Source organism: Tubulanus polymorphus, chromosome 7 (assembly GCF_964204645.1).
Source record: "Tubulanus polymorphus chromosome 7, tnTubPoly1.2, whole genome shotgun sequence".
NCBI classification, from domain to species: domain Eukaryota; kingdom Metazoa; phylum Nemertea; class Palaeonemertea; order Tubulaniformes; family Tubulanidae; genus Tubulanus; species Tubulanus polymorphus.
Genome location: NC_134031.1, coordinates 15,248,827 through 15,266,494, shown reverse-complemented (window position 1 = coordinate 15,266,494; position 17,668 = coordinate 15,248,827). Strand labels below are relative to the sequence as shown.

The 17,668-nt window shown below is 42.2% G+C and overlaps 1 protein-coding gene across 3 annotated transcripts in view; it reads left to right on the top strand.

Annotated features, from left to right (window-relative positions):
* Positions 1 to 17,668, top strand: part of LOC141908025 (potassium channel subfamily T member 2-like) — a 49,723-nt gene that overhangs the window by 16,032 nt on the left and 16,023 nt on the right. For 2 of the 3 annotated variants that reach the window (XM_074797804.1, XM_074797802.1), the window contains exons 2-18: positions 7,619 to 7,698; positions 7,777 to 7,882; positions 7,994 to 8,071; positions 8,866 to 8,974; positions 9,807 to 9,881; positions 10,212 to 10,295; positions 12,204 to 12,298; positions 12,711 to 12,894; positions 12,971 to 13,135; positions 13,350 to 13,486; positions 13,565 to 13,628; positions 13,711 to 13,819; positions 13,893 to 14,001; positions 14,538 to 14,687; positions 14,774 to 15,018; positions 15,393 to 15,527; positions 17,249 to 17,510. In XM_074797804.1, coding sequence (XP_074653905.1) covers positions 7,619 to 7,698; positions 7,777 to 7,882; positions 7,994 to 8,071; positions 8,866 to 8,974; positions 9,807 to 9,881; positions 10,212 to 10,295; positions 12,204 to 12,298; positions 12,711 to 12,894; positions 12,971 to 13,135; positions 13,350 to 13,486; positions 13,565 to 13,628; positions 13,711 to 13,819; positions 13,893 to 14,001; positions 14,538 to 14,687; positions 14,774 to 15,018; positions 15,393 to 15,527; positions 17,249 to 17,510 — 2,187 coding nt within the window. The remainder of the gene's footprint in view (positions 1 to 7,618; positions 7,699 to 7,776; positions 7,883 to 7,993; positions 8,072 to 8,865; positions 8,975 to 9,806; positions 9,882 to 10,211; positions 10,296 to 12,203; positions 12,299 to 12,710; positions 12,895 to 12,970; positions 13,136 to 13,349; positions 13,487 to 13,564; positions 13,629 to 13,710; positions 13,820 to 13,892; positions 14,002 to 14,537; positions 14,688 to 14,773; positions 15,019 to 15,392; positions 15,528 to 17,248; positions 17,511 to 17,668) is intronic. The other variant, XM_074797803.1, reaches the window with a different exon arrangement.

Sequence of the window (17,668 nt, the reverse complement as noted above, 5' to 3'; positions counted from 1 at the left end):
GGAATATGTAAATCGTGAGTGTTTTGGAATGTTTGTCTATAGTCCAATAGCCAGGAAGATTTCAAGGGTGAATCTTTGAATATTTGATGTAGTATAATTAGATCTGGAAAATATTTCATCGTGAAGTCTAACCCTAAGCATAGGTGATCTATAACCCTAAGTAACCCGATACCCGAGTCCCTCCGCAATTTGAACCTGGGCCTCTCGCTTCCTAACCTTGCTAAACCATCCACGCTGATTGAGTTAGTAAGTTTGTCGGGTCAGCGTGGTGATTGTGGTTAGCGTGATGATTGTTCAGTTGCGGCGATCAGTCAAGTGTAGTGACAATACCGGTTATAGTTTCAAGTTTCTAATCAAACTCCTGATTACCCATCACCGCCATCCCTCCCCCTCGATCTGGGTTTGATAGAGATTTGTTTAAAAAAATTCGTGCAGTTTTTCCATCAGTAAAAGCAGTATATTTTAGAGCAACGATAAATCGATGAATGTTTATTTCTAGTGTTAATGAACTTTATATCGCCGAATTTTAGGTGAACAAATATAAGGCTTGCGTATTTAGGCTTTATACAGGTGGGAGGGGGTGGAGGGTTAGAGAGGTAGTGAGCGGGGAAAGAGGGTAGAGCAGGTTTTGGTGTATTCTAGAACGAATAACTCCACCCTTTACCGGACCCTGGCACCATCTCCCTGTCTGTCTGTCTGTGAAATATGAAATTGGATTTTTTGTGCGGTTTAAGGTTTTGAAATCCGAGATCGCTGTTTGTAAAAATAAACCTTAAATTCCCCCTCAAGGATAGATACAGTGAGAGGAGAGAGATGGAACTGTTTATCGATTCATGTCGGGTTGATAGAAAAAAAAATAATCTATATTTTTCCTCTAACTTGAAGTACATAGATGTACTGCTGTATAGTTAAGTGAGGGTCCCTGAGAGGGTTTTATGGTTTTAAGGGTCTCTAGGCTATCATCATCATCATCATCATCATCATCATCAGCGTGTTTATTCTTTGATCTTATTTCACATGAAGAGTTTTATATTGCGTATGTTTAAATATTCCGTAGTTAGCAATTTGTAATGGTTTTAAACTGACAACACCCAAATTGCATTCCGATACACTTCTCAATGACAGCATTATACACTGGGTTCTACTGCAGGAATTGAAGGGTTTATTTATTCTTAAAGGGTTCACTCTGTGATGAACCTCATTATTTTGAGTGGGTTCTACAGCAGTAATTGAAGGTTTCATTTTTGAAGGGTTCATTCTGCGATGAACCTCACTATATTGAGCGGTTTCTACTGGGGCAATTGAAGGGTTCATTCTGTGATGAACCTCGCTATTATGAGCAATTTATATTTCATTAATTGAAGGGTTCATTCTGTGGTGAACCTCGCTGTTTTGAGCAGTTTATATTTCAGTACTTGAAGGGTTCATTCTGTGGTGAACCTCACTGTTTTGAGCAGTTTATATTTCAGTAGTTGAAGGGTTCATTCTGTGATGAACCTCGCTGTTTTGAGCAGTTTATATTTCAGTAATTGAAGGGTTCATTCTGTGATGAACTTCGCTATTATGAGCAATTTATATTTCATTAATTGAAGGGTTCATTCTGTGGTGAACCTCGCTGTTTTGAGCAGTTTATATTTCAGTACTTGAAGGGTTCATTCTGTGATGAACCTCGCTGTTTTGAGCAGTTTATATTTCAGTAATTGAAGGGTTCATTCTGTGATGAACCTCGCTGTTTTGAGCAGGTTCTTTTTCAGTAATTGAAGGGTTCATTCTGTGATAAACCTCGCTGTTTTGAGCAGGTTCTATTTCAGTAATTGAAGGGTTCATTCTGTGAGAAAACCTCGCCGTTTTGAGCAGGTTACATGTGAAGCTCTGATGTTTTGATCGAGTGAAATTAAAGTTAAATGTTGCGTTTCATTAGTTAATTGTTCATGATAATTAACAATGTTTATCGCTAATAGCAACTGTTCCAACAGTTGCACTTATTGATTAACGTCAAACGCTTGTTAACGGTGCTCCTCCATCCAGCTACACCTCCCCACATTTGTAGGAACAATCATCTTTCTTCATATCAAAATCAATCGTGTAAAAGTTTTCATAGTTTTTATTGCTAAAAAATGATCGAAATCACATATTTTTAGTGTACAACAATCAGAAGCAGCAGCTACAGCTACCGCTACGGCCGAGCACATTATCTCCTTCTTGAGGCGATGCAAGAAAACAAGCATGAATCAATTATATTCGTTGGTTTCTTCCTTTATTTCAAGAATGGTCGCATTTTATATCAATTAGATAGAGCAGTGAGAAGAGAGAGAGAGAGGGAGAGAAGAGAGCAGTGAGAGGAGGAAGAGAGAGAGAGATAGAACAGTGAGAAGAGAGAGAGAGAGAGGGAGAGAAGAGACCAGTGAGAAGAGAGAGGGAGATAGAGCAGTGAGAAGAGAGAGAGAGAGGGAGAGAAGAGAGCAGTGAGAGGAGGAAGAGAGAGAGAGATAGAACAGTGAGAAGAGAGAGAGAGAGATAGCAGAGAAAGAAAGAGAGGGGGAGAAAGAGCAGTGAGAGGAGAGGGAGAGAGGTTAAAAGCAATTTCAAGTAAAACGTGTTGAAGTGGAAACTTGCAGCCGTGTTTTCAAAACATGTTTCGCTGCAGTTGCTTCAGATTCACGTTCGACATCATAATGAGGTGTCTAATAATCATTGGGGGAATGAGGGGTTTGTCTCTATGAAGGAATGAAGGGGAATCTATGAGGGGGGAGGGGCTTTGTCTCTGAGGGCTGAGGTGAGTCTGAAGGGTGAGGGGTAGTCTCTGCGGGAATGAGGGGTTAGTTTCTATGAGGGGTGAGGGTCATAGTCTGTGAGAGGCGAGGGGAGTAGTCTGTGAGGGGCGAGGGGAGTAGTCTTTGAGGGGTGAGAGGGAATGAGGGGGTAGTCTATGAGGTAGGGGGCTGCTGTTATTAGTCTCCTAGTGCTAGGAGTTGTGTGTGACACTATGCGCTGCTGACACTGACGCTGATGCTGCTGGTGCTGATGCTGCTGGTGCGTGCTGCCTTCATTCGCATGAATACAAATGATGTAAAATGTAACAAGTTTCATGTAAACATAAACCACAGTTTTATTACTTAAGTCGTAATTAATTATTCTCTACAGAGACACCTGGTGGTTAGAGGGCTCTCCCCAAGGGTTCGTCTGTTACGTACTAAGCGCACGCTATTGACAAATTACAATTAAAAGTTTCTCATGTTGTACAGAATCAAATAGATTTAATGTCATAGATTAAACATGAATCAAAATGAATAATTCAGAATTGCTAACACCGGCTTCCGAGTCCTAGGACACCACTTACGTGTTCCGGGCACCCCCGTGGGGCACTGCTGTACCGGCTTCCCACTCCTCGGATAGTCCCGGGCACCGCTGTACTCTTTCTTACCATTCACTCTTAATACCACTCTCACCACTCACTCTCGCCACTCAATACATACAACACAATAAAAAACAAACACAACACGATTAGCTAAGATACTGTAACCATGGTTACATTGCTGCTAGCTATGCGTTCGACCTATCATACCGGGTTATACCCCCAACCCGTGCCTCCCCTGGCCGGCCACCCGAGGGGTTACAGTCTGGTCTATACACCTCCTTCCTCCTGTCAGCTTTGATTCATTCAGTTCGTCATTATTAAAAACCTCGATATTCTCTCTCTTCTCTCTCATGCACTTTTTAAGTTTGTCCGTTTTAATCCAGTTGCCATGGAAACCGAGTGCTATTATTGCCCGGCATATCGACACATTTCGTTGATAGAAATATGAATGAATGGTGAGAATTGATCCGATGTTAAAAATATGATTTTTATCGGTAAAAATGAATCGTCTCAATAGTACAATCTGTTACCCTGGTAACAGATATTGAGGGGTTTGGCCAGTAACCTTTGAGTAACCTTATTGCTGGCTCAATGTTACTACTGGTTCAACGTTACCGCTGGTTCAACGTTACCGCTGGTTCAACGTTACCGCTGGTTCAACGTTACCGCTGGTTCAACGTTACCGCTGGTTCAATGTTACTTCGGGTTCAACATTGCCACTGGTTCAATGTTACTGCTGGTTCAATGTTACCGCTGGTTCAACATTACCGCTGGTTCAGCGTTACCATTAGTTCAGTGTTACCGCTGGTTCAATGTTACCGCTGGTTCAACATTACCGCTGGTTCAGCGTTAACATTAGTTCAGTGTTACCGCCGGTTCAATGTTACCGCTGGTTCAACATTACCGCTGGTTCAGCGTTACCATTAGTTCAGTGTTACCGCCGGTTCAATGTTACCGCTGGTTCAACATTACCGCTGGTTCAGCGTTAACATTAGTTCAGTGTTACCGCCGGTTCAATGTTACCGCTGGTTCAACATTACCGCTGGTTCAGCGTTACCACTAGTTCAGTGTTACCGCTGGTTCAATGTTACCACTAGTTCAGTGTAACCGCTGGTTCAGCGTTATGGCTGGTTCAGTGTTACCGCTGGTTCAGCGTTATGGCTGGTTCAATGTTACCGCTGGTTCAACATTACCGCTGGTTCAGCGTTACCACTAGTTCAGTGTTACCGCTGGTTCAATTTTACCACTAGTTCAGTGTTACCGCTGGTTCAATGTTACCACTAGTTCAGTGTTACCGCTGGTTCAGCGTTATGGCTGGTTCAGCGTTATGGCTGGTTCGGCATTACTGCTGGTTCACTTTTAGTCTGTGTATGGCTACACTACTGATAAGAAACTGATAAGTAAGGCTAAATCCAGATGTGATTGGTTTTTGATTGCTCTTCTCTGGCTTCTGCTGCTGCTTCTGCTGCTGTAATTTATGGGTTTTTTTTATCAATCGCATAGATTCAGGTTTACAATTTTATGAATAATCTATAAATGTATCTGTTAAAAAGTCGACTCTTTCTTCTCGAAAATCATTCATCATTTCATCGGAATCGATGTGTCAAATTGAACAGTTATCTGACAAGTGTTACAAGGGAGGAGTGGGGAGGAGGGATCGGAGATTGAGATTGATGAATCGAATGTGTTATACCTCGGAGTTTGAGGGGAGACAGCTGGTGATTCGATGATTTGTAGGAATACTGTTTTATTAGGGGTAGAGAGAGAGACTAAGGTAGGCTATAGACTATAAATAACTCACTGTGTGCGGGGAGGTCAGAGTTAACGTCAGGGTCTGCGCGTCTGTGGTATCAGCAAGCTTGGTGCTTTTCGTGTGAGAATTCGAGATATATTTGTTTCGTTTTCGATTGCGAAGAATGAATTTTTGATTTGCAGTAATTTTTGTAATGAAAGAGAAAAAGACGTTTAAATCATTCGCGTACGACATTGATGATAGAACTGGTATAGTTACCGTAAATAAAGAGATTGATACAGTACCACCTCCTCCTAAGTAAGTTACCATTAACCCGCTCCTAAGTAAGTTACCGTTAACCTGCTGCTAAGTAAGTCACTGTTTACCTACTCCTAAGTAAGTTACCATTAACCTGCTCCTAAGTTACCGTTAACCTGCTCCTAAGTTACTGTTAACCCGCTCCTAAGTAAGTTACCGTTAACCTGCTGCTAAGTAAGTTACTGTTTACCTGCTCCTAAGTAAGTTACCATTAACCTCCTCCTAAGTAAGTTACTGTAAATAAAGAGATTGATACAGTACCTGCTCCTAAGTAAGTTACCGTTAACCCGTTCCTAAGTAAGTTACCGTAAACCTGCTGTCACTGTTTACTTGCTCCTAAGTAAGTCACTGTTTACCCGCTCCTAAGTTAGTCACTGTTAACCCGCTCCTAAGTAAGTTACCATTAACTTCCTAAGAAAGTTAGCGTAGTAAACCACCTCCTAAAATAAGTTACCGTTAAACTGCTCTTAAATAAGATACCATTAACCTCCTCCTCAGTAAGATATCGTTGACCACCTCCTGAATAAGATACAATTAACCACCTCCGACTAAGTAAGCTAACCGCTAACCTCCTAAAGAAAATACTGTTAACCTCCTCTGCAGTAAGATACCGTTAACGACCTCCTCAGTAAGCTACCATAACCTCCTTCTTAGAAGTATCCGTTAACCTCCTATTAACCTCCTAAGTGGGCTACTGTTCAGATCTCCATAAGTAAGCTAGCATATAAATCCCCGAAAGTCAGCTACCACTTCCGATAAGTAAGTTGTTAGTAGCGTCTGGTTTTATAGATTAATTTACAGCTTGCAGATTTCCCAGCGTTGCTCGACATGAAATATAGAGAGAGTTTTAATTGAGTGGAATGTGATTTGAATTCAATAAACTTCGTCGTCGGCGTCGTTGAATAAATGTTTTATTCATCGCTAAAACCGCTTCAGTAAACTGTTTAACAACCATTGACTTGGATTTTATTGAAATAATTCTATTAGCGTCGCATCATGAAGTACAGTTAGACAGAATGCCAGCGCGGCCTCGACAGAAGTTCCAATTTCGATATTATTCGGCTAATTGTATAAATTGTTTCTCGTAATTAGCTAATCTATAAACGGGATTGTCTCGTCGGATTAGTCGCGTTATCACCTGCGTATCTAAGTTAATCCTAGAATTAAATCATTAGATTTATTGTCATGGTAACAATGAGTGACTTATGTGTGAACAGATATCGTCCCCCTCCTCGATGCCTCTTTCGACATATATCCGAGAGAAATCGAGATATAGCCGGGAGAAATCGAGATATATCCGAGAGAAATCGAGATGTATCCGCGAGAAATCGTGATATATCCTGGAGAAATTGAGATATATATGGAAGAAATCGTGATATATCAGGATGTAATTGAGATATATCCGGGAGAATCGAGATTATCCGGGAGAAATCGAGATATATCCGGGAGAAATCGAGTTATATCCGAGAGAAATCGAGATATATCCGGGAGAAATCGAGATATATCCGAGAGAAATCGAGATGTATCCGCGAGAAATCGTGATATATCCGGGAGAAATTGAGATATATATGGGAGAAATCGTGATATATCAGGATGTAATTGAGATATATGCGGGAGTAATCGAGATCTGGGTGTAATCATGATATATCCAGGTGTAATTATGATATATCCAGGTGTAATCGAGATATATCAAGGGGTGATTGAGATATTTTCGGGAGTAATCGAGATATTTGGGTGTAATTATGATATATCCAGGTGTAATTATGATATATCCAGGTCTAATCGAGATATATCAGGGAGTAATTGAGATGTCTGGGAGTAATTATGATACATCCAGGTATAATCGGGATATATCAAGGGGTGATCAAGATATATCGGGAGTGATCGAGATATCTGGGTGTAATTATGATATATCCAGGTGTAATTTGATATATCCAGGTGTAATCGAGATATATCAGGGAGTAATCGAGATGTCTGGGTGTAGTTATGATACATCCAGGTATAATCGCGATATATCTACTCTCTGTTGTGATCGGGACATGTTTTTTTTCCAGTTGACTGGATACTGAGGGAAATGAGAGTTTGCAGGTGGGCCAGTTTTTGTGGGAGGAGTAACAACAGTATCCAGCACCTGGTATTCAGTATCCTGATGACCCAGTCTAAGACACAAGCGATATCTATCCATGACTCTGTGTGTGATCTATTTTCAGAGTCAGGGTAGAATTTTTTACAAATGAACGATCTTTTAAAGAACGTCTACAACTTTACTTCATAAAAAACCAGAGATCAAGTAAGTTAAATCGTAATCTATTTAACAACAAAGAAATATCTTCACTCGGCTTAACAGCGTTTTATTCAAATATTTCAGGTCTAAGAATACGAATATTCAATCTAGTGATAAAACTATTAACTTGTATTCTCTACGTCGTACGGGTCGTACTCGATGATCTGAACAAAAAAGATGGAGAAGTTTGGTGAGTATTGGATGTGCCGGGTGCGAGGGGTTGGTGCCGGCTGCGGGGCTGGGTTAGGGAAGGAAGTCTCTCTTATCGCGGATAAACTAGATAACCCGATCGTTTTTACAGTATGTGTAATGTCTGTCACAATCACACGTGGGAAAACATTGATGACACAAAATGTCTACAGAAAGCGGAGATACACTGGTAAGTTGATCACCCTCCCCTCCCCTCTACTCCCCTCCCCGCTACTCCCTCCCCTTTACTCCCCTCTACTTCCCTCCCTGCTACTCCCCTCTACTTCCCTCCCCTCTACTCCCCTCTACTTCCCTCCCCTCTACTCCCCTCTACTTCCCTCCCCTCTACTTCCCTCCCTGCTACTCCCCTCTACTTCCCTCCCTCTACTCCCCTCTACTTCCCTCCCCTCTACTTCCCTTCCCTCTACTTCCCTTCCCTCTACTTCCCTCCCCTCTATTCCCTCCCTGCTACTCCCCTCTACTTCCCTCCCTTCTTCTCCCCTCTACTTCCCTCCCCTCTACTTCCCTCCCCTCTACTCCCCTCTACTTCCCTCCCCTCTACTCCCCTCTACTTCCCTCCCCTCTACTTCCCTTCCCTCTACTTCCCTTCCCTCTACTTCCCTCCCCTCTATTCCCTCCCTGCTACTCCCCTCTACTTCCCTCCCCTCTACTCCCCTCTACTTCCCTCCCCTCTACTCCCCTCTACTTCCCTCCCCTCTACTTCCCTCCCTGCTACTCCCCTCTACTTCCCTCCCCTCTACTTCCCTCCCCTCTACTTCCCTCCCCTCTACTTCCCTCCCTGCTACTCCCCTCTACTTCCCTCCCCTCTACTTCCCTCCCCTCTACTTCCCTCCCCTCTACTTCCCTCCCTGCTACTCCCCTCTACTTCCCTCCCTTCTACTCCCCTCTACTTCCTTCCCCTCTACTCCCCTCTACTCCCCTTGTTGTATAATGTTTAAATCACGTTTGAATATATCTTCACAGGTCTCTGGTTTCGTATGTACAGCGTCCCGATTGGTTATGGGTTGTTCAGGTGACAGTCGCCGCTGTCAGCCTCATCGAAACTATGTTAGTCGCGTATCTCAGTTATAAGGTTTGTATCCGTCATTAAATCCGCGGATAATGAATTAAACTCAGTTCGAACAGCTGCGAGATATCGATGCAAGATATTGAATTCGTCGATGTCGTTAAATCCTCGTATAATGAATGGAACTCCATTCAAACAACAGTGCTGGATCCATGGCCCTATCTTGTAATTGAATTGTTTAAGGGCACTCACTTTTATGGGGGGAGCACTTTCTATGTCAAATCATGGCAAAAAAGGGCACTTAACATCAAACTTGTGGTTTTCAGGGGCACTTACTGCGCCAAATCATACAAAACGAGTTTGCTTATATGTCAAATCCATGGATTTATGGGCATCTCCAAGGGGCACAGACAAGTTATTCCAGAACCCTCGGAACCCCCTGGATCTGTCCCTGAACGGCTGCGAGATTCGAGCGCTGGCGACTTGTACGTCTAGTGGATCAATCAGTATGAATGATCTGTGTGTCTGTGACAATGTCAATGTTTGATTGAGTTGTGTTTACATAAATCATCAGTTATTGACTGAGTGGTACCCGCTCTCTCTCTTTCACCGATCCCCTCGAGACATTGTTCACAGACACTAACATTACCCAATTACACTCATAAATAACCCTACATTACCTGTGTATGTCGACTGATAACACGTATTACTCTAATTTACTAGTAATAAACTCAATCCCACCGGACCCCGACAAGCGCAGTGAGACCCTACATCTACAGAACACACTAACTATAATATTCACTAATTTCACCAGCAAATACGGCTTCATGAACGCATAACCATCATAAATTACCGGTTCATCCTGCAGGTGGCGCTTATATGATTATTTATGTTTTAGGGCAATATTCTTCAGCAAGTTTTGATGCCTGGATTTATATTAGAATTAATCAACACTGTGCCATTCTTAGTAACTGTAAGTACTTTTACATAATTAGTTACAGTTAGTGCTATTGCACAAAAAGTTACAAGTTCTTGTGTACAATTGTTTACAGTAGATACTTGTCTGTAATTAGTTACAGTAGGTACTTTAACGTAATTAGTTACAGTAAGGACTTTCGCTCAAAAAGTTACAAGTACTTGTGTACAATTATTTACAGTAGATATTTGTATGTAATTAGTTACAGTATGTACTTTAACGTAATTAGTTATAGTAAGTTCTTTCGCACAAAAAGTTACAATATGTACACAATTAGTTACAGTAAGTACTTGTACATTCTACACATTGTATTATTTGTATTTTTAGATAATCCATTTTCCATTACGATGTTTGTTCATTCCTGTTTTTCTCAACTGCTGGTTAGCTAAGAGTGCCTTAGAAAATATGTTGGTAAGTATGAATATTTGTGTCAGGGTTAGTGTGTAGATCAGTGAAACATCAGATGACATCCCCCTCCTCCATCCTGCCTCCTCTCAATTATTTCACCTGATACTTCACGATATTCATGCCTCACTTGTTTTTAATATCACACACTAGTTATTCCTACTGCATTGACGGCGTAAAGCTTACTGCTGCGCACTGTTACAGAGAAACAAGCTCGGTCAATATTTCTACTGTTTCTTTGAAATAACATCTTTAACAATATTACATTTCACTCCGATATACTGTGCGCCTCGCTCCCCTCCCCCACTCCCCTCCCCGCGCCCCTCGTGTCTGCATGCTCGGTTTATTATTGCGTCTGTCATTTAGAGAAACGTCAGCTGTAGTCGATAGACATAATTCATAATGCGATGATTAGTTTTAAACAAGAGAGTTGATGACATTGTTACTGCTGTCACCGTGGTGATAATAATGCGAGCGTCACGCGACAACTTTTACTGATTCACCGAGGGACGAACGGGAACCAGTACAGTATCTAATACGACGTCTCGTCACGCGAGCAAATTAATAACTTTGTTCTCAGTTGTATCGGTGATAAGCTGTTTATCACAGTAATCAGCTTACTGCTGACTTATCACTGCCGCGGTGTGTGACCTCGGTTTTGTCTTACATCTACCACAGCAAGCAATGACCTCGGTTTCCTCTTACCCCTACCGCAGAACATGTTACCTCTGTTTCCTCTTACTCCTACCACAGAACATGTGACCTCTGTTTCCTCTTTCCCCTACCACACCACGCGTGACTCTGTTTCCTTTTACTCCTACCACAGCACGCGTGACTCTGTTTCCTCTTACCCCTACCACAGCACGCGTGACTCTGTTTCCTCTTACTCCTACCATAGCACGCATGACTCTGTTTCTTCTTACCCCTACCACAGCAGGCATGACTCTGTTTCCTCTTACTCCTACCACAGCACGCATGACTCTGTTTCCTCTTACTCCTACCGCAGAATATGTGACCTCTGTTTCCTCTTACCCCTACCACAGAACATGTGACCTCTGTTTCCTCTTACCCCTACCACAGAACATGTGACCTCTGTTTCCTCTTTCCCCTACCACAGCACGCATGACTCTGTTTCCTCTTACCCCTACCACAGCACGCATGACTCTGTTTCCTCTTACTCCTACCGCAGAATATGTGACCTCTGTTTCCTCTTACCCCTACCACAGAACATGTTACCTCTGTTTCCTCTTACCCCTACCACAGAACATGTGACCTCTGTTTCCTCTTACCCCTACCACAGCACGCATGACTCTGTTTCCTCTTACCCCTACCACAGCACGCATGACTCTGTTTCCTCTTACTCCTACCACAGAACATGTTACCTCTGTTTCCTCTTACCCCTACCACAGAACATGTGACCTCTGTTTCCTCTTACCCCTACCACAGAACATGTTACCTCTGTTTCCTCTTACCCCTACCTCAGTACCACAGCCTGGTGACCTCGGTTCCTACCACAGCATTCATGAACTTGGTTTCCTCTTACCCCTACCACAGCACGCGTGACCTCGGTCTCCTCTTACCCCTACCACAGAACACGTGACCTCGGCTTCCTCTTACCCCTACCACAGAACACGTGACCTCGGTTTCCTCTTACCCCTACCACAGAACACGTGACCTCGGTTTCCTCTTACCCCTACCACAGCACGCGTGACCTCGTATTCCTTCTACCCTACAGCATTTCCTTTATCGTGATTGTATAAAGGATGATGAGTGTCTCTATTCTCTGCCCCCGGCGGCAGCTTCTTTTATCAAACCAGATTTTTCACGCAGATGTTAAATGTAGCGGAATTGGTTTCCGCGGCAACTGCCTGTCTATCAGCTGTTTACAATCGATTGTTGTTTTATCGTTTGCAGAATGATCTTCATCGAGTGATGCAGAAATCTCAGTCAGCTCTGTCTCAACAAATACTCCTTTTAATGGCTACATTAATATGTATAGTCTTTACCAGGTAACTAATAACATGTGACATGAACATGTGACATGAACATGTAGCAACGTGTTTTTGATATTATTGTTGAATGTAATGTGTGTATTTTGTCTGTAAATACACAGTGTATTAACAGACATGTACTAACTACATGTTACTTGAACATGTAGCAGTGCATGTAACATGTACATATAGTAATACATGTGACATGAACATGTCGTTATACATGTGACATGAACATGTAACAATGCATGTAACATGAACATGTGGTAATTCATGTGACATGAACATGTAATTATACATGTGACATGAACATGTAGTTATACATGTGACATGAACATGTAGTTATACATGTGACGTGAACATGTAGCAATGTGTTCGCGATATCATAGTAGATATAAATGTAACTTGTGTATTTTTGTTTTTGTATTAGTGTATGCGGAATACAGCACTTACAGAGAGGAGGAAATCAACACATGGGTTTATTCGATAGTTTCTGGTTCGTAATAGTAACGTTCTCTACGGTGGGCTACGGCGATATGTATCCAGATATTTGGCCGAGTCGTTTGTTTATGATTATAATGATCTGTGCAGCGTTAGTCGTTCTTCCTACGCAGGTGAGTCTCGTTTCATCCCCCGCCCCCTCGATCCTCCTCCACATACCGGGCTACCTCTTCGTGTTTGCGTTTATAGTTAGAGGCGTTAGCTTACACGTGGATGGAGAGACAGAAACAAGGTGGAACCTACAGCAGTCATCGAGCACAAACAGAGAAACATGTCGTAGTCTGTGCTACTACGCTTCACGCTGATACTATCATGGACTTCCTTAATGAATTTTATGCTCATCCGAAATTACAGGTAAATATTCACATGTACATGTTACAGACACATCACATGCACATGTTATATGTCTGAGATTGATTGATCGATTGATTTTGATTGATCGATTTATTTATTTATTCATTCATTTATTTGTAATGTTGATTTATTTATTTATCGATTGATTGATTGATCGATCGATTTGATTGATCAATCGGTTTGATTCATTGATTGTTTGATTGATTGATTTCAGGATTATTTTGTTGTATTACTGTCGCCGTGTGAATTGGATCCTACGATGAAGATGATTTTACAAGTTCCCATTTGGTCTCAACGTGTGATTTATATTCAAGGATCGGCTTTAAAAGATTCGGACCTCACTCGGTGCAGGTACGTACCCCGCCTCTCCCCCCACTCCCTTCACATCGACCTCTAACCCCTAGTGATCGGTTATATTTGTTTGCGCAGGATGCAAGATGCGGAAGCTTGTTTTATTTTGGCAGCAAGAAATTATGCAGATCGTACAGCGGCGGTAAGTGCCCCCTCCGTTAGCTGAAAGTAGAAAGTAGCAGTTTCGAGAGTATATTTCTGATACGTTGCTTCTGCTATTACAGGATCAGCATACTATATTGAGATCATGGGCTGTAAAAGATTTCGCCCCTCACTGTCCTCAATACGTTCAAATATTCAGACCTGAAAATAAATTCCATGTGAAATTTGCGGGTAAGCAAAATCTATTTATAGAACGCCGAGTTCGTATCTGTTTATAGGACGCTGCATTAATATCTATTTATAGAACATTGCGTCTGTGAGGATGAGATGAAATATGCTTTGTTAGCAAATAATTGTTTGTGTCCAGCAGCATCAACACTAGTAACATTACTCCTTCATACATCCAGGGGCCAGTAAGTACATTACTCCTTTATACATCCAGGGGTCAGTAAGTACATTACTCCTTCATACATCCAGGGGTCAGTAAGTACATTACTCCATTATACATCCAGGGGTCAGTAAGTACATTACTCCTTCATACATCCAGGGGTCATTAAGCACATACTGCTTCATACATCCAGGGGTCAGTAAGTACATTACTCCTTCATACATCCAGGGGTCAGTAAGTACATTACTCCTTTATACATCCAGGGGTCAGTAAGTACATTACTCCTTCATACATCCAGGGGTCAATAAGTACATTACTCCTTCATTCATCCAGGGGTCAGTAAGTACATTACTCCTTCATCCATCCAGGGGTCATTAAGTACATTACTCCTTCATACATCCAGGGGTCAGTAAGTACATTACTCCTTCATTCATCCAGGGGTCATTAAGTACATTACTCCTTCAATCATCCAGGGGTCATACATCAAGGGGTCAGTAAAATTTTCATCAAGCACCCAATAATCAATAAAAAGTTATATAGATATTGTATTTTGTGTTGTAGGGAAGGTCAGTCATCGCCCGAGGAGTGGCAGAGATTGTATGGAAGATGTTCTGGTAATGAAATCTATCACATTCGACTCGGAGATTCTCAATTTTTCGGCGAATACGAAGGAAAGAGTTTTACATTCGCGTCATTTCACGCTCACAGAAAGTAAGAACCTCGATTTCATATAAACCCGGTTTATCGTCCTAGATACCGTTATAGCTTAAACCGTGCCGCGCGGATTATTATTTCAGGTACGGAGTAAGTTTAGTAGGCATCAAACAGGATTTGCCTAATTCGAGTATCCAGTTGAATCCGGGACCGCGGCACATAATGAAAGCGTCGGACGTATGTTTCTATATGAGTATCACGAAGGAGGAGAATTCGGCGTTCATCCTCGCCCATCCGAACACCGATAAAGATAAAAACAATCTCGACCGAATCAAATCTAATCCTACCGGGAATTATTCGAAAGTAGCCAGCATGATCGCCAGCGTCGGTAAGTGCGTGTTTACTCCGGCGGGGAAGTTGGGAGGGAACGACGCAGGGGGGGGGGTGGTTCCGGTAAAGTCGTAAATTACGTTGTTTATTTTGTGTTTAAAGCGATTCGAATCGAAGATTTCTCATCGTTAGTTTGGTCGAGCGGCGCCGACACTGGTGGCGATAATTCAGGTATCCATGGTTACGCGGTTGTTTATTATTGAGTAACTAACGACCTGACACACGTACTGACGACGACGACGACGACTGTCACCGCTCCTCAACTCGTTAACGCACTCATCTTACTGATCGCTGCATCTTTATATTAATTACTAAACAGTTACCCGCGCGCGCGTGATGTATTTAGAGCGTGTTACGGTTGAATATTTGCAGGCATTGATCCGGTTTGGAGTTATTGCGATCCGCTTTGGAATCCGCAAGCTCCGTGGACGCCAACAATGTTACCTAGAAATCGTCGCCACGACGACGGTGGCGATGATGATGATGATACTGATAAGGAAGATGGTGGTGAGAATGATCGCGATCATGATTATCGATTATTTAATCATTGTCTATCTCTTGTATTTAATTCTGGTGGATTTTGAACGATGTGGAGGATGAATTCGGTATAGTCGATGTGAGGTGATAGGTACACGCCGAGGCGACCCCCCTATCGGTGTCGTTGTTGTTGAGATGACCCCCGCTATCAGTCAGCACCCAATTAGCTGATTGATTAGTCTCGTATTGACTCTGATTATTCATTAATAGAGTTTTCTACTCCGCACACCGGAGCTCCCGTTCTTGAGAGGCGGTTTGTCCGGTTCAGAGCACGCAGCTCCACTCTCTGGTATCTACTCCACGGCTAGCTAAAAGCGCGATCCGTTTCTGAGGACACACCTCCGGTTTGGAGCTGAGCTCTATTGTGGTAAAAGAGCGCGGCTCCGTGATAGGGAAAGGAAGTCAAACAAAACACGCTCATCTATCACCAAAAGCATTCTTATTTCCTGCTGTTAATCTCAGAGGGGGGTTAGGGGGAGTGTGGGGGTAAGGGAGGGGCGGGGTTACAGTAGACTAATCAATAATCACATTGATGTGGTTTCAGCCATCATTAGTTCACTGGAACTCAGGCTGACAAATTAGAATGATTACAGCTTTTAAGCTAGTTGAGACTTATTTATAGAATGATTACAGCATTTTAACTAATTCAGACTCATTATTAGAATGATAACAGCATTTTAACTAATTCCGACCAGTTATTAGAATGATTACAGCATTTAAACTAATCCAGACTCATTAAACCAATTCCAACTGGTTATTAGAATGATTACAGCATTAAGAGTTGGTATATTATTGCAGGGAAACACGGAGCTCTCGCCGTTGCTATCAAACACGATGACGATTTCTTAAAACGCCCCGATCTCTCAGCAACAGGTCAAACAAAAACATTGATGTCTTCTCACCCTCAAACTCTCTCTCTCTTCTCTTCTCTCTTTGTACCTCTTCACTTTTTACTTGTCTCAATTTATGTGTTCGAACACGACAACAAGAGAATCACAGCCGCCCTCGTGAATACCCCCAATGACATCATCGGCAAATTTTTTATAAACTCGAAGAAATCAATTATCGGTATTGGGTTCAATGCGATGATGTCATAGGGGGAGCCATTTTTCTGGAAGGAAGTTTTGAAACTACTGAAAACAGAAACACTGCACTGATTATTGACATACGTACTCGACACAGAACACGACACAGTAAAATCACTAACAGACACTAAATGAATGAATGTAACCAGACGCATGTTTCAACTGTAGGTTCAGGGAAATATCTGTTTATTTATAGATTTATAAGCTATTCAAATTAATCTGAAATAATCAATTAGTTGTAAATGATTAATTTGTTTTTTTGTTTAATGAATATTAAGGCTTGTTGCTATTAGTCTATGTGATATCACTGATTGGCTTCACTCGGCCTGCGCAACTGTCTTCACTCAGCCTACACTGGCTGACTGGCTTCACTCAGCCTGCCTGGCTTCATTCAGCCTGCCTGCTGGCTGCCTGGCAGCCATTTTCAATGTTCTTGCAATAAGATCTGGTGCATGGTGGTTTTTTTAATGCATTCATTTTCGACTAGAAGTTTGTAAAAATCTCCACAAAAAAAGAAATCAACATCAAAATTAAGAAACAAAACTGCAAGGTTTTAGATTTTGGCGAGTTCTGAAATATATTAATATTGTTCTTCTTTTTTTTCAGGGACGGTAGCTTTAGAGTTACAGCACACGCGTTCGAGCAGCGAAACGGGATTAGCTAATCTAGCGCCTAATCGTTGCTCGAGTAACAAACTAGAACTGCCGAAAGGTCTGAGCATCCAGAGTTTAAACAAACGACCGAGCATCGCGCCGGTTCCCGCGGTGATCGAATCGAACGGAATCGAAATCAACGTCGAAACCGAATCCGAGTCCGAACCGGAAAAATCGGACGACGACGACGACGTATGGATGTCGCCGCCCGAAGAGTAAGTATTTACTCACTCGTTTACTCACTCGTTATTCCTAGATATGAATTATAGTCTCGACTAATTGATCGTAGCTTAGAAACGCGTTTTTCTAAGAATCGCAGCCGAAAACGTTGACGGAAGACTTTGAAGTATTTTCTATGAAACTTCAGTTTAGA